This window comes from Triturus cristatus, chromosome 8 (assembly GCF_964204655.1).
Source record: "Triturus cristatus chromosome 8, aTriCri1.1, whole genome shotgun sequence".
In the NCBI taxonomy this organism is placed as follows: Eukaryota; Metazoa; Chordata; class Amphibia; order Caudata; family Salamandridae; genus Triturus; species Triturus cristatus.
Window position 1 is genome coordinate 863,137,327 of NC_140591.1, and position 13,446 is coordinate 863,150,772.

General features: G+C 43.5%; 1 protein-coding gene across 1 annotated transcript in view; it reads right to left on the bottom strand.

Annotated features, from left to right (window-relative positions):
- The window catches only part of LOC146805186 (uncharacterized), a 927,200-nt gene that overhangs the window by 81,337 nt on the left and 832,417 nt on the right, over positions 1–13,446 (bottom strand). The window contains exon 8 of the mRNA XM_085620476.1: positions 6,944–6,962. Within this exon, the coding sequence (XP_085476602.1) occupies positions 6,944–6,962 (19 nt within the window). The remainder of the gene's footprint in view (positions 1–6,943; positions 6,963–13,446) is intronic.

Genomic DNA, 13,446 nt, shown 5'->3' on the forward strand with positions numbered 1-13,446 from the left:
TTGCCTCTTTGTTCAAGGTAGCATAAAAAGCAAGTGAAGCGTTTGTTAAGAACACACTGTCAACTCGATCCATTTTAGGTCTTGGATGCAAGGACAGAGCAGAATTTGCGCCAATGGCGGGCACGGGCTGTCTTTTTATACAAAATAAAAGAAAATGAGCCAGTCAATTAAGAAAGACAAAAAATGAGGAACAGAAAAATAGGAAAACAGCGACAAGGGTGAAAGAGGAAAAAGAACCCTCAAAAGTGGGGTGAAGAGGCAGAAAGAGTAGGGTGCTGGAATAAAGCGCTTATGGCGGAATAAAGACCACGTGGCCCCAGTATTTGGTGTTCCTGGTGTTAGGAAGATCTGGCTACGAATCCACGAGAACATCCTTGGGCTCTTGCGCTTACTGTTTCTCAGTGCAGGCTCTGATGCTATCTCAGCAGTATTAACAAAGGCCAGCTCTGTGCCGCCGTGATGCCGCAGCACAGACCAGCTCCGTAGACTGTTGCTAGCTGAAACGCCATTGTTCCACCTCTTTGCACCCGTGCCTAAGATCAGCAGGGTACAGGAGATGTGACATCATAGGGAAACTATTGGCAACATTGAAAACCTTTCACTGCTCATTTCCAGCATGAGTAGCCTAATATCAAGTAGTTGAAAAAAGGATTTCACCCGTTTATAATGCTTCCCCATATTTTCTAAGGTTCGTAACATGTTGACTAGAGCTACTTGTGTAATTTCACCAACTCTATAAGGGCCGTGGAACTGACATCACATGCCATTTGCTAGAGCGAATTTCATTTGTAAACCAAAACACTTTTATTAACAAGCAAAAGTGACGCGGCCGCCCGTGAAAGTGAAACTGATTGCGATCGCGATCATGAAAAAAGGGGGGTGGGAAGAAGGGGAAAAGGAAAATAAAACTGATGAGGAGGGATTGGGAGAACGGAAGGGATAGGGGAGGGGATTCACGCACTGGAAGGCTGTAAGGCTTAATGAGCCTTGACAGAAACTCACATGGCGGCTGCGCGCGTGCACGCACACGTGCACGCAAGCTTGAGTCCAGCAAAAGTGGTAGCACTTTCAAAAGCCACTCACTAAATCTCTCGCAGAGCAGCGCATGCACTGGCTCAGCGAGACCTAAAAACTGTAGGGTTTATTGATAAATAATGATGGAAGAGAAGTAACAAAAGTTGATTTTATTTTCCTTTTGACAGCCAAAACAGTTTGTAAAGCGGAAGGAAGTCTGAAGTCCTGGGGGCTATCAGTGTCACTAGGCGAGGTAATTAATACGCAAAATGGTCAGCCAGTGGGAACACTCAGGCACCATGGAGGGCTGGAAGACAGTCTAGTCTATTTTAATCAAAAGGTGCGCTCTCCTATAAGCAATTTATTTACAGAATGTGAGCTTTTGCAGGCCAAGATATGTAAATGTAAATGTCCAATATTTGTAAAGTGCGAACAATTACCCGAAGGCGTCAAGGCTCGGGGGGCCGTCGGGAAGATTAAGTGAGCTGTTGCCCAGAATCACATGGTGCCTGGCTAATCTGCCCCTAGCGCCGGGGATCGAGCCGCGAGCCCCCGGGTTCCAGAGTCAGCTGCCCTGGCCTCTGTGCCACACAACTAGAAAGAATGAGGATAGTGGTCACCAGTAGACATAAATATGAGGGTTGGTCCAGCCCCATAAATGTAAGCAATTGTTTCTTTCCAGTGAGAAGTTGGCCTGGCATATACTGTCCACTAGTTATAGGGGACACCTTGCACCAGTCCAATTCGACTCTTAAGGCGATAGGTTAAAAGACAACCTTTAAAGAAAGCTATCCTAGTGGTAGCTGTGGAGAGCAGCCTTCAGGCTAAGTCTTGAAGGAGTGTTAAGCTTATTGTTTTACCATGGATAACCTCTTGAATGACCAAATGAAAGAGTAGTCCACACAGGTATATATTCAAAAATATATGTATTTATTCTAAGAACAAATCCCACTAGTCTCTTTATGAGGCTTGAGGTAAAGATCCAATTCAATAAAGCATTAATAGTTACAATAAATAGCACTGGAATCATAGGGCCCTGGGGGGACCAAACCATATATTAAAAAAGTGGTATAAGAACCACGACAGTTCTGCAGACAGTGCCTAGGGCACTTAGGATCGCTGGCCCCTTACGAAACCACCCAAGTTAGTGAGGAAGAGGACCCACGGGAAGTGTGTGCAGTGGTGAAACTACAGTCGGGATCCCTATTAAACCCTACGGGAAATGTCGCGGTTGGAAAATGCAAGAATCTAGATACTTTTAGGAGGAGTTCAAGTTGAGGAGTTTTAAGTTAAGCCCTTGGAGGGCCCACACCCACGATACTACCAAGGTACTACTGTTACCTGCCCCAGGGAAGCCGGTGCAGAGGTCGTTTTCGGTGTCAGGTCGATGTCTTGTTTTCAATGGAAAAACGTGAAGAACTGCTGCTGGCGAGAAGCGTTGTCGATGACGTGCAGATTGAAGATGTAGATCTTGAAGGAAAGGACCTGAAAGCAGAGGGGACAGAGTCTGGTTCACTAGCCAGTGACCAGGGGCCTTAGGAGAAAGAGCCCTTCAATGTCGGGTGCTTCCAGGTCGAAGACAGGTAGCTTGGATCAGCAGCCACGGGCTCCAGGAGGCATCAAGGAAGGCCAGCTGCTGGAGGGCGACTGTCCCACGAAGGATGAGGGTTGCTGCCGTGTTAGTGTCCGAATTGGATCCACTAAGCCTTGGCAACCGCAACCCACGCAAGAGTCAAAAAACAGCTACGGTGCAGACCCACGAGGTCTCCAGCGAGGAGACTAAAGAGCAGGCCTGGAGCAACCAGGGGAACTCTTGAAAGTGAAGATTGACCTCCGCCAGGGCCCACCAGTCGAGAGACAAGGGACCGCAGGAGGCAGCAATTTGGAGTGCGTAAAGATGCGCCCACGGGTCGCCGGAGCGGGCTAGGGTGTCGATCTTTGGCACAAGTGATGCTGAGAGGTTGGCTCAATGATGGGCCAAAGCACAACTTCCCCACTCGTCGGGTTCGTGTGCTGTGCAAGAGGTGGCCGGTGTCCTGGGGTATTGGGTATCTCGGCACCCACGGTGTCCACGGTGCTCAGCTTTGCTGTGCACACTCACTGGCCTCTGGGATAATTAGAAACCCACCTCAGGGTAGGCAGAAGTCTTCGATGTCCGTAGGAGCAGCAGAGTGCCAACCGGGTCACTTGCAGTGTTTCAGGTGCCTGCCAAGCAGGAGGGTAACTCCTTTACCCCAAGGGAGATTTCTTCAATCAGCTGAGCGGCAGCTCGTTGAAGTTTCAAGTCTTTGAAGCAAAGTTCTCGTCCAAGATTAATCTGAGGCTCTGGGGACCCTGCACCCACCTTTATCCAGAGATTAGGGGAGTGTCTGAATCAGAGCCCACCAATGAGAGTTCTGGCGGGAAAGGGTGGCTACACCCTCTCCCCTTTGTGTGTTTTCCCGCCAAGGCAGGGGACAGGATGCCCCTGAACCGGTTAAAGGCGGTGTATGCAGAAGTAGGCACTGGAGAAGCCTACGTGCAAGTCTGAAAGGCATCCTATGGTGCACCCACCCAGTTCCAATCCACATAGTCTGTCTGGGGAGGTGGGGACACCTCCCTGCAACAAGATCCCTATTGTCCAGCTGCCGTGGCTGGAGTTCTGCCCAGCAACAGGCAGCCAGAGTCGTGTGGGTGGCGGGTAGCATCCATTTTGTACTACGTGTGCTCTTTTAAATTGGTGTCTAAAATCTGCCGCTTTTACCATATCACCCCTCTAGCAGGGGGGAATCATGCCCTCACTCCCATGGCTGGATTAGGGGTATGATTCCAAGATGTTTGACACCAAACATGACATGGTTCTGTGCAGCCACTCTCAAGTTATCACGCTATCGCGATTACTTATAATGTGGTTAAGAGTATATGGTATGGCTGCACTACAAACAACCTCGCAATAGTTTTAACGAAAGTTGCAGAGGGGCCCTACTCAGGTAGGGGTTCCCCCTCACACATATCTCAGCACCCTGCCATGTAGGATTAGCAAGGCCTGCCTTAGGTGTGACTTATGAGGATATATGTGTTGTATTTAAGTGGGATACAGGGCACTTATATCCCTGTAAGGGGTGCAAGCACCACCTTACCCAGACTACAGTAGTGGTCTGGTGGTGTCAGTTTGTATGGCTGTCCCAGGGGTGGCACAATAAGTGCTACAGCCCCTGGTAGGCCTCTGAGGGACCCATGCCGTAGGTACCTAGGGTACCATCTACAAGGGGCTCATAGGGTGTCCTCAGTATCCAATTGGTATGTATCTAGGGTACTCACATCGGTTTAGAGAGGAAGCAGATAGGCTGGGGTCCTGGATAGCAGGGCCATAGCCTGGCTAGAGTAAAAAAACAGTCAAAACATCAGCAAAAAGTTGGGGGCAACTATGCAGCCGATGCCAATCTCCTACATTTCCCCATAGCAAATATATCGAAACCATTTCCACGATAAGCCAGGGTTTGAATGCATAGGATACTGCATTCACAAGGAGCATAAAATTATGCAGTTAGAATATACATGGTTATGATCAGTGTGCAAGGTTAGGTAACTAACAACTTATTTTTCTAAAACGTTCATATTATCCTTCTGCATGTGACCTGGCTCCAAGAAAGTGGTTTTGTGTTAATAGGTATAGCAGGACATGCAAGGACAGATTGTGTGGGAATCTCTTAACATTGGTTTCCACTAAAATTGTTAGTACTAGAAGAAAGATAAAATCCATAAACTTGTGGGCACACATTACCATTGTTGAAATCCTGATGGAAAAAAGCAATGGGAAATTCAAATTTTATTAAACTTCTATCTTCATAAAGAGACTAAGGCCAACTTGCCTGAACTTTTGGACAGTCTGAAACCAAAGTAATTATTGATCTCCACAGAATTTAGTGAGGGTGCTGTGGTCATATCAGGTGATTGTAATGCCAATATAGATTGTACTAGAATAGATTAATTATTTCAGAGCTGTATAATATCCGTGAGGCAAACCTTCCAAAGGGGTCAGTAGATAGCGACTCAAAGTCTATAAGGGTCTGGATGAGCATGAGCGGCCTATTAAGCTTGAATGGGCGCTCATACTTCGACAACCTGGCAGGTGCTACATTTAGGTGTGGTACACATCTCTATCCAATTGATTACATTTTGCCCCTGATGATAAGTTATCATAAAGGTTCTTTAAGGATTTGAAGATATTACATCATGAAGGTAGTGACCATTGGGCCCTTCAGGGGGTTTAACACTAAGTTAAGGAGTTTCAACTGACTACAACCTCTAGCCATGGACGTTCTATGTAGATTAAGTAGTAATGATTTAGATGGAGAGTTTGCCCTGGAGGAATTGAGATTAGCGCTGCAGCACCTTAATACATCGTGGACCCTGGGTGGAGACGGGAGACAGAGTCGGGGTAGGTGAAGGGCCAGTCATCACACCACCTTTCAGTCATGAGTGAGCAATGCGCTCTGGTTTCATTCTGGTCAACCTTAGACCTAACCATTGTGGGACCTCACAACGATACAAGGTAAAAGCGTACCTTGTACGAATCAGCACAGCTGGTAACTTGATCTGTCAGTTAAATTGGAAGCACCAACCTTTCAGCAGTGTAAGACAATTGAAAATGTTTCTCTCTGCTGGGCCCTGACGAATTGCAAATAGACCCAATAGGGGCTGAATATGGCAAGCAACATGTTGACCAAGATTTATAGCACGCATCATCTATAGGACCATTATCTCCAATTAGGGCCACACTGTTTTTACTTAGGTTAGCAAGCCTCACGAATAAAAGTTTTGTAAACAGGGCTTCCCTAAACCTATTTTAATGCACTTCTTTCACTCTACTACAGTAATCACCACAGCCCACACACTCTCACTCACCTAACAGCATTATCCAAAAGAACTCCGCAAAAGAGCCCCTTCGTGGGTGCCTGTCGGGCATTGCAGCACCGGCCCGACGAGGAGCACTTCCAAATGATGAAACATGACACCTCTCAGGGTGTGTGAGGGCACTTCTTCCATTGGGAGGTTATTCCACAGACCTGACTATCACTATCTGTACTTAGGAACTGCACACCCGTATATTTAAACGAGTGTTGGTAGGGAATATGTGTGCTGGGCCTACTAAAAAGCTCCTGGTTCCTCTCTTTTTTAGAGTAATTTTTACTCTCCCTGTTAATATCAATAAATAAATTAATCAATCAATCAAAGGAATTTCTAAAGAGCAGGTCAGCTTCATTAGAAGAGTCCAGGCGCTAATAGCCAGGGAGAATGTTCAGGTGGTAGCAGTACAGGGTAGCCTAGACTTTATAAAAAAAAGAAAGGTTTTCATTTATTTTTGCAAGACAGAGACATAAGAAGCCCTACAGAGGCAAACAGGAAGTGTGTGTTCACAGTTTGGATGCCAGGTACACAAAAGATCAACCTCCTTGTCTAGTCATAGAACATTTTGGGACCTGCAGAAGTCGAAAGTTATTCGACCTGAGCGATATACATTGCTTGTAAGGACAGAGTCTTTTTCTCAAATAAATAGAGAATCACCTTCTAATGCCCTAAAAGCAAAAGTAATGGCTTTAAATTTGATATGATTGACTACTGGCAGCCAATGTAAATGCTTCAGATGAGGCGAAATAGATTGTCAGTAAGGAACTCTCAGGATCAGTCTTGCTGCTGCATTTTCAACAATTCGTAATATTTGGTTTCAGAAAGCAGGAAGGCCCAGGCAGCCTTTGGTAAATTATATGGCAAATGTTTAATGCTGCTGTTGTGCAACTATCTGAACCCAGTTGGGTGGAATCTGCACCGTGGAATACAATCCACTAATAAAATAATGAATACAATACTCTCTAGGTTTCATTATGGTTTTCTACTCTGACAAGATATTTGTAACATTTTGTAACAATAACAGAGTTAAGACACTTACCTGCTTCGGACTCTAAAAGCTGAAAAAAACAAAATGTGTATAATTATTAGCACATAAATGAATTTATACTTGTTTGATGTTTATTTTACTTATCATTCTCTGCTTAAATGTTTCCCATGGTGCACATAATGCCACCGCTCTGTTGTGGCTGAGTTCTACTTTACACTCCGATTCCCGAAATATCCTACTACACTGTAAGCTTTGAACAAGCTTCTCCACTTTTCTCTACATCCACATCTCCATTCATCCTATCCTGCTCAATGCCAGCTAGACGAGATATCCCGGTTAATGCCACATGCCTTGCACTGTTTGACCCCTGAGTCTCCCAGAAAAACATTTCTGTGAATACCCCTGAACTCTCTCCACAATCTCTTGGGGGAAGACACCAGCAGAGATGGTGGTAACATTCAGGCAAACAAGCATGTGTCCCACCCACGTGTGCTATTAGCTGTTACTTTCATCGTGTCCCGCATTACAGCGTCTATTTATTGATTCCTCATACCCCAATCCAAATCGATCCTGCATATACTTTTGGTCTAATTTCCTTAAATTCCACCTAAAGGCTTGGCCTAAAGTTTGCTATTTTCTCACTGTGCAAGGATGCTGTTTGTATTTTAAGTAGACCTAAAATTACAAATTGATTCAGGTACACTGGCTAATAGACGTTTTGAGGGTTTTAAAGCATGGATATGCTTAGTCCTCTTTTGTGCATCAGCGATACTCATGGATAGAGATAGTGATCAATGGTGTTCATATCGAACAAATGGCCATCCAGATCCCAAATGAAGGTCGGTTCCATCACAACATCCGATCATAACTCACTGATTGTCCGATTAGCCAGCATTAAGAACTACATAGGTAACAAAAGAGGAACTCTTATTAGGGCTTTGTTCATGATACAGACTTTCGGAATCATGAAAAAACGTACAGATGATATTATTTTTTTAATGATTAACAAACGTTCTCCTCCATCATATGTGGTTTTGGATACATTCAAGGCCACTTGAGTTTTTTTTTTGATCAATTATTCAAAATATAGGAAGAAAGAACACATTGAGAACCAAGCTGTAAACTCTGCCCTTAGGACACTAGAAATCGCACGTGCATAAACAATTAGTGATCAAACACAGGATGAGAGGGTTATATTTTTGCAAATGGTGCCTATGCGTGTACAAAGCAGGTGCAGACTAAGAGACAAAGTGGCTGTTGCATATTTGGTATAAAGAAATTGAGTATTGGGATTTTATTGGGAAAATATGTGCTTATAAAATTAAGGGAAAAAGTAATACGGTATTGTGAATTCACAAGACTATATAGACATATACTAGGGACATGCTAGCAATTTCACCTGTTCGATCAATAATTATATACCAAACATTCAATTAGTTCTGATAAAGAGGTAGAGCAGGTTTTGTCTCCAATCCAGTCGCCTCATCCTATTGCTCATCTTAACGATAATAACAAAATTAATATTGAAATAGTATCCTAAACGTACTACTTTTGGTATTCACAGAAGGCATTTAGTAGTAGTAAAGTTAGGATTTTGTCTTAAGTTTGACTTAAGATAAACTTAAGACAGACTTAAGACAAACTTAAGACAAACTTAAGACAGACTTAAGACAAAATCCTAACTTTACTACTACTAAGTGCCTTCTGTGAATACCAAAAGTAGTAAGTTTAGGGTTTTGTCTTAAGTTAGATCTGTGAATCGGCCCCTGAGTTTCTCCCTAGTGAGCTGGCCAGGGCCGAGGATGCCATACTTATTGAATTTTAATATTTTGTAAGATCTATTTAAAGCAAATAGTTCTTGTGTTTTTATAAATCGTTCAGCATATTGAGGCTGGTATCGGAAAACTGAGATCTTGGGATAATATTCATTTTTCGGTATTTCCAAAGAAAGGAAACCGGCGAATGGGTGTGGGTCATACCGGCCCATTTCATTTATCAATTTGAATGCTAAAATGCACTACAAACATACAGAGGGTATGATTTGCAAAGTTCATGGATCAGTTAGCACTCAGCAACATGGTTTCATTTCTGGCCGGGATATATGCATTCAATTCAATTCAATTCAAAGAACTTTATTCGGTTATTGAAAAAAATAACTATAAAAGCACAATTAAAAGTATCACGCCAAAATTTCCACACATTTTCACAGTAAAAGGATAAAAAATCAATAAGTGCAGATAAAAGATTTAGTTAACACATCACAAATGATTTACGATATCTAAAAACATTTTTTAAAAACGCAGTTACAGCGGCTATAATATAAATATTATCCAAATACTGCAAAGCCAAAACTGCTGGTCGACATTGTCTCAGACCCAGTCTTTTGAGAACAGGAATAATCCACGTTTTCCTAGGCTTAGCATAAAATGTACAGAAGAACAAAATATGGATAGATGACTGGGCTGATACGTCATCGCATGGGCAATTACAAAGTGTTCTGGACCAATCATTTACCTCCGGGAAACTCAAAGTTCGATGTAAAATATCTAATCTAAGACGTGTCAACAGGAACCTGTCGTAATCCTTAGTGGTTAACAAAATATATAATTGTACATTTGTCGAGGTCAAAGTAAGATGGTGTGCTACCACGGAAGTCTTGGCCATTTCATTTGATAATCTAACTTCACTCATATATGTCAAACAAATATTTTTAAGATCCTTCCTTGATACCCTGCACATAGTAGATGGATCATTAAAATATTCAACGTGGCCTATTTGATTCAAAAAGGTTTTGACATATTTCAGCCATCTTATGTGTTTTGCCCCGTCAATGCCCAATGCGTCCTTTAAAACTTGGCGATTAAAGGCAGATTCTTGAGTCGTCCATACCCTATGCCACAAAAGAACAGGCTGTATCTTGATCACATCCTCGATATACGGCAAGCCCAATTCAGTGTGACAGATGAATGTAGACGTACTCTCAGGTACTGTCAAGAGATACCCGAGAAAGATGTTTTCTGCCAATTGTAATAAATTAACATTGGTATAACCCCAGATACCAGCTCCGTAAGTTGCAATCGCCACGCATGAAGCTTTATAAATACGTAGCAGTTCCCCCGGAGAACGTCTACCCAGTTTCTTACTAAAATTGGTTAGGGCCATCAATGATTTACTAAATAACAACCTTCTTTCCTTAATGGCCCTACTCCAAGAACCTGACTGATCGAATAATATCCCCAAGTATGAAAAAGTTTTTGTGCACTCTATTGCCCTAGAATTAATAAAAACAGAATTTTTATTTTTAGAAGATATAAATAATGTGATAATCCTATTTGGTTATCCTATTTGAAAGCTCCATCCAGACAGGATGGTAAGATACTATTTGATGCAGAAAAGACATTTCATGGAATGTTTTATGCACAGACATTACTAAGATGGGATTTTGTGATAAGCTCATTTGGTATCTTAAAATGTTCTAAAAAAAAACCAATAGTCAGGATTTTTGGTAATGGGGCAAATCTCAGCATATGTTTGTATATGTTTGCATAAGATGCGGCACACACCAGGATTTGCCCATTTCCTTTTTAAAATGTATCATATACCTGGAACCTTTTATACGCCCCATACTATGCAGACAATTAATGAACCCAGGTTGAAGATGACCCTCTCTGAAGGGTCACCCTAAAGCTTTTGCCTTTCTCCTCCCCTTTTTTCTAACCTCCTTTCTGTTGGCCTTGGGTCTTTGAGCACTTTACCACTGCTGACCAGTGTTAAAGTGCATGTGCTTCTCTCCTAAACATGGCAACATTGGTCTATGCACAATTGGCATATTTAGTTTAATTATAAGTCCCTTGTAAAGTAGCATGCCATATTCCCAGGTCCTCTAAATTAAATGCTACTAGTGGTCCTGCAACACTGATTGTGCCACCTACACAAGTAGCCTTTCAAATTTGTTTCAGACCTGCTACTGCAGGGATTGAGTGTACAGTTTACTACCACTTCGTCTTGGCATTTAAAACCCTTTGCCAAGCCTTGAACCTCCCGCCCCCCCCCTTTAATTCACTTAAGTCACCCCTAAGGTAGGCCATAGGTAGCCCACAGGGCAGGGTGCTGTGTAAGTAAATGGTAGGACTTGTACTTTTACGTTTTGCATGTCCTAGTAGTCACAAACACCCAAATTAGGCTTCTATACAGTGAGGCCTACTCATCTAATCGGTTAACATTCGAAACTCTTTAACACACCTTTAAATTTGAATTCCTTATTAGACAGGAGTAGCTTTGTCATTTTTTATATCTTTGGAATGTAATGATAAATCCTCTTTACTGGTAAAGTTTGATTTAGCATTGATATTTTAGAAATGGCACTTTTAGGAAGTAAGCAAACACAAGGAGATGATAGACGGAGAGCTGAAACTTTTCAGACACTCACCTCCAGTCACAGATCTGAGTTGAATCCATCATCATTCTTTAGTTCACTTTGCCACCTCAGTTCAGACCCAGCTATATGCAAATCAGTCTTGACTCTTTGCCTCATGGGAACAGTCCAGCCCGAACTGCCAAGCCAGGTCTTCCCTGAACCGGAAACAAGCATCCTGGGACCGGTTTCTGGGTAACACCCTTTATCAGCCAGGCTAGCTTGAATCCAGTGGCACAAGGAGATGATGGACGGAACACTGAAACATTTCAGACACTCACCCCCAGTCACAGATCTGGGTTGAATCCATCATCATTCTTTAACTCACTTCGCCACCTCAGTTCAGACCCAGCTATATGCAAATCTGGCTTGACCCTGTGGCTCATGGGAACAGTCCAGCCCAAACTGCCGTAAGTAAATGACTGGACCCATCTCACTTTAACCCAGGGTAACTCCAAGGGGTTGCTGGCTTGCGCCCGGTTCTGATGTCTCAGGGCCACCAAAGACTTCCTACAGCTCTGCACAGCACCTGGACTCTGCCATCTGTGAGTCCTGCTCTGCCAAGTGGTGTCAATCCAGTCCTGGATGCTTGAAAATGAGCTTTTCTGTGCTGACCCAGCAGAATCCACACATAGACATCTTCGTGCAGATCGGAACCGATGCATCTCTTTTTATGCAATCGCAGTTTCTGCTCTGCAACATCGCTTTGACAGACTGCGCGGCTCAATGACGACAGACTGCGTGGCTCGACGATGCATTGCCTCCATTGACAAGGTGTTCTTCGACTACGCCTCACTGACTACATGGATCAGAACTGACGCATCGCCTACATCCAAAGGACTGATGCCGATGCATCGCCTCCTCTGCTCCTTACATCGAGTCTTCAACGTCGACTCTTCCTTCATCCAAGGTACTTTCTCAATGTATCCTGCGCCAGTCCTGTAGCTGTCCTGTGCTTCTTTGCTGTCAGCCTGAACTTTTGATTTTCCCTGGTGTAGAGTGACCAGATATCCTAGGTTGTTGCTTTAACACTAGGAGCACTATTTTTTAAAATAACCTTTAAAAATGTATAACTCTGATTATACCTATTAGATGTTTGTCGTTTTGGATTTGTTTTACTAATAAAATTATTATCTATTTTTCTAACCCTGTGTGAAGTAATTTTTTATGTTACCGTGTGAGTGTGTTGCACAAATACTTTACACACTGTATATTTAGATAAGCTTGACTGCTCTGTGCCCAGCTACCAGAGGGCGAGCACAGGTTATCTTTTAGTGTGTTTCCGGCTTGCCCTGAATAGAGTGATGGTTCCTACTTGGACACGTTAAATTCTATTTTTTCTCTCAATTGGTGATTTGTCAAAATGTGACTCCTGCTTCACCTTCATCAGTTTGGTACTCTATTTGTTTTTACACTTGTCATACTTTGTCAGGATGTCCATGGATGTCAACTAACTAGCATACTACTGTGGGAGTGAGCTGAAAGAGTTCCGCAAGGAAAGGGGGCTGAATGTGAGCAGGAAAGATTCCAAAGTAGACCTAGATAGCTGCAAGCAACAACAAAGGAGGAGAACTCTGAGCTGAGGGGAGGATACCCCTGCCATGGGGCAGGGTGCATTGTATCTACTAGGGGTGTGAAACGTATGGTGTTAGACATCAACAACTTAGAGAGCTACAGTATAGCTGATTTGAGAAGGTTGTGCAGAGAGAGAGAGAGGACTGAAAATCCCCAAGAGTGCTCCATAGTTGAACGATCTGATTGCCCTAAAGGCTTGGGAGGAGGTCCGCAAAATGCAATCTGCACCACAGTAAGAGTGTTAAGAGGACTACTTCACTACACGAGAGACTGCAGCACCCTGGTTATACCTGACATCAGCAGCAGGGCCCCAAGAGGGCAGTGGCCTTGAGAAGAGGAAGAGTAGTAGAACAATTACAGGGCAAAGGCTTGAGAGGAGAGAGGGGAATCCAACATAGATGGAGTTCCTGCTTGATCATATGCATGAAGCAGTGTCTCTTCCCAAGCCCTGTATCCTAAGGAGTTAAAGGAAAGACAGGTTGAGAAGGACCTGAGGCTCCACTTGTCCCAGCTGGCCGCAGAGGACAGAAAAGAGGAGGCTGAGAGAGCCTTGGCAGAGAAAAAG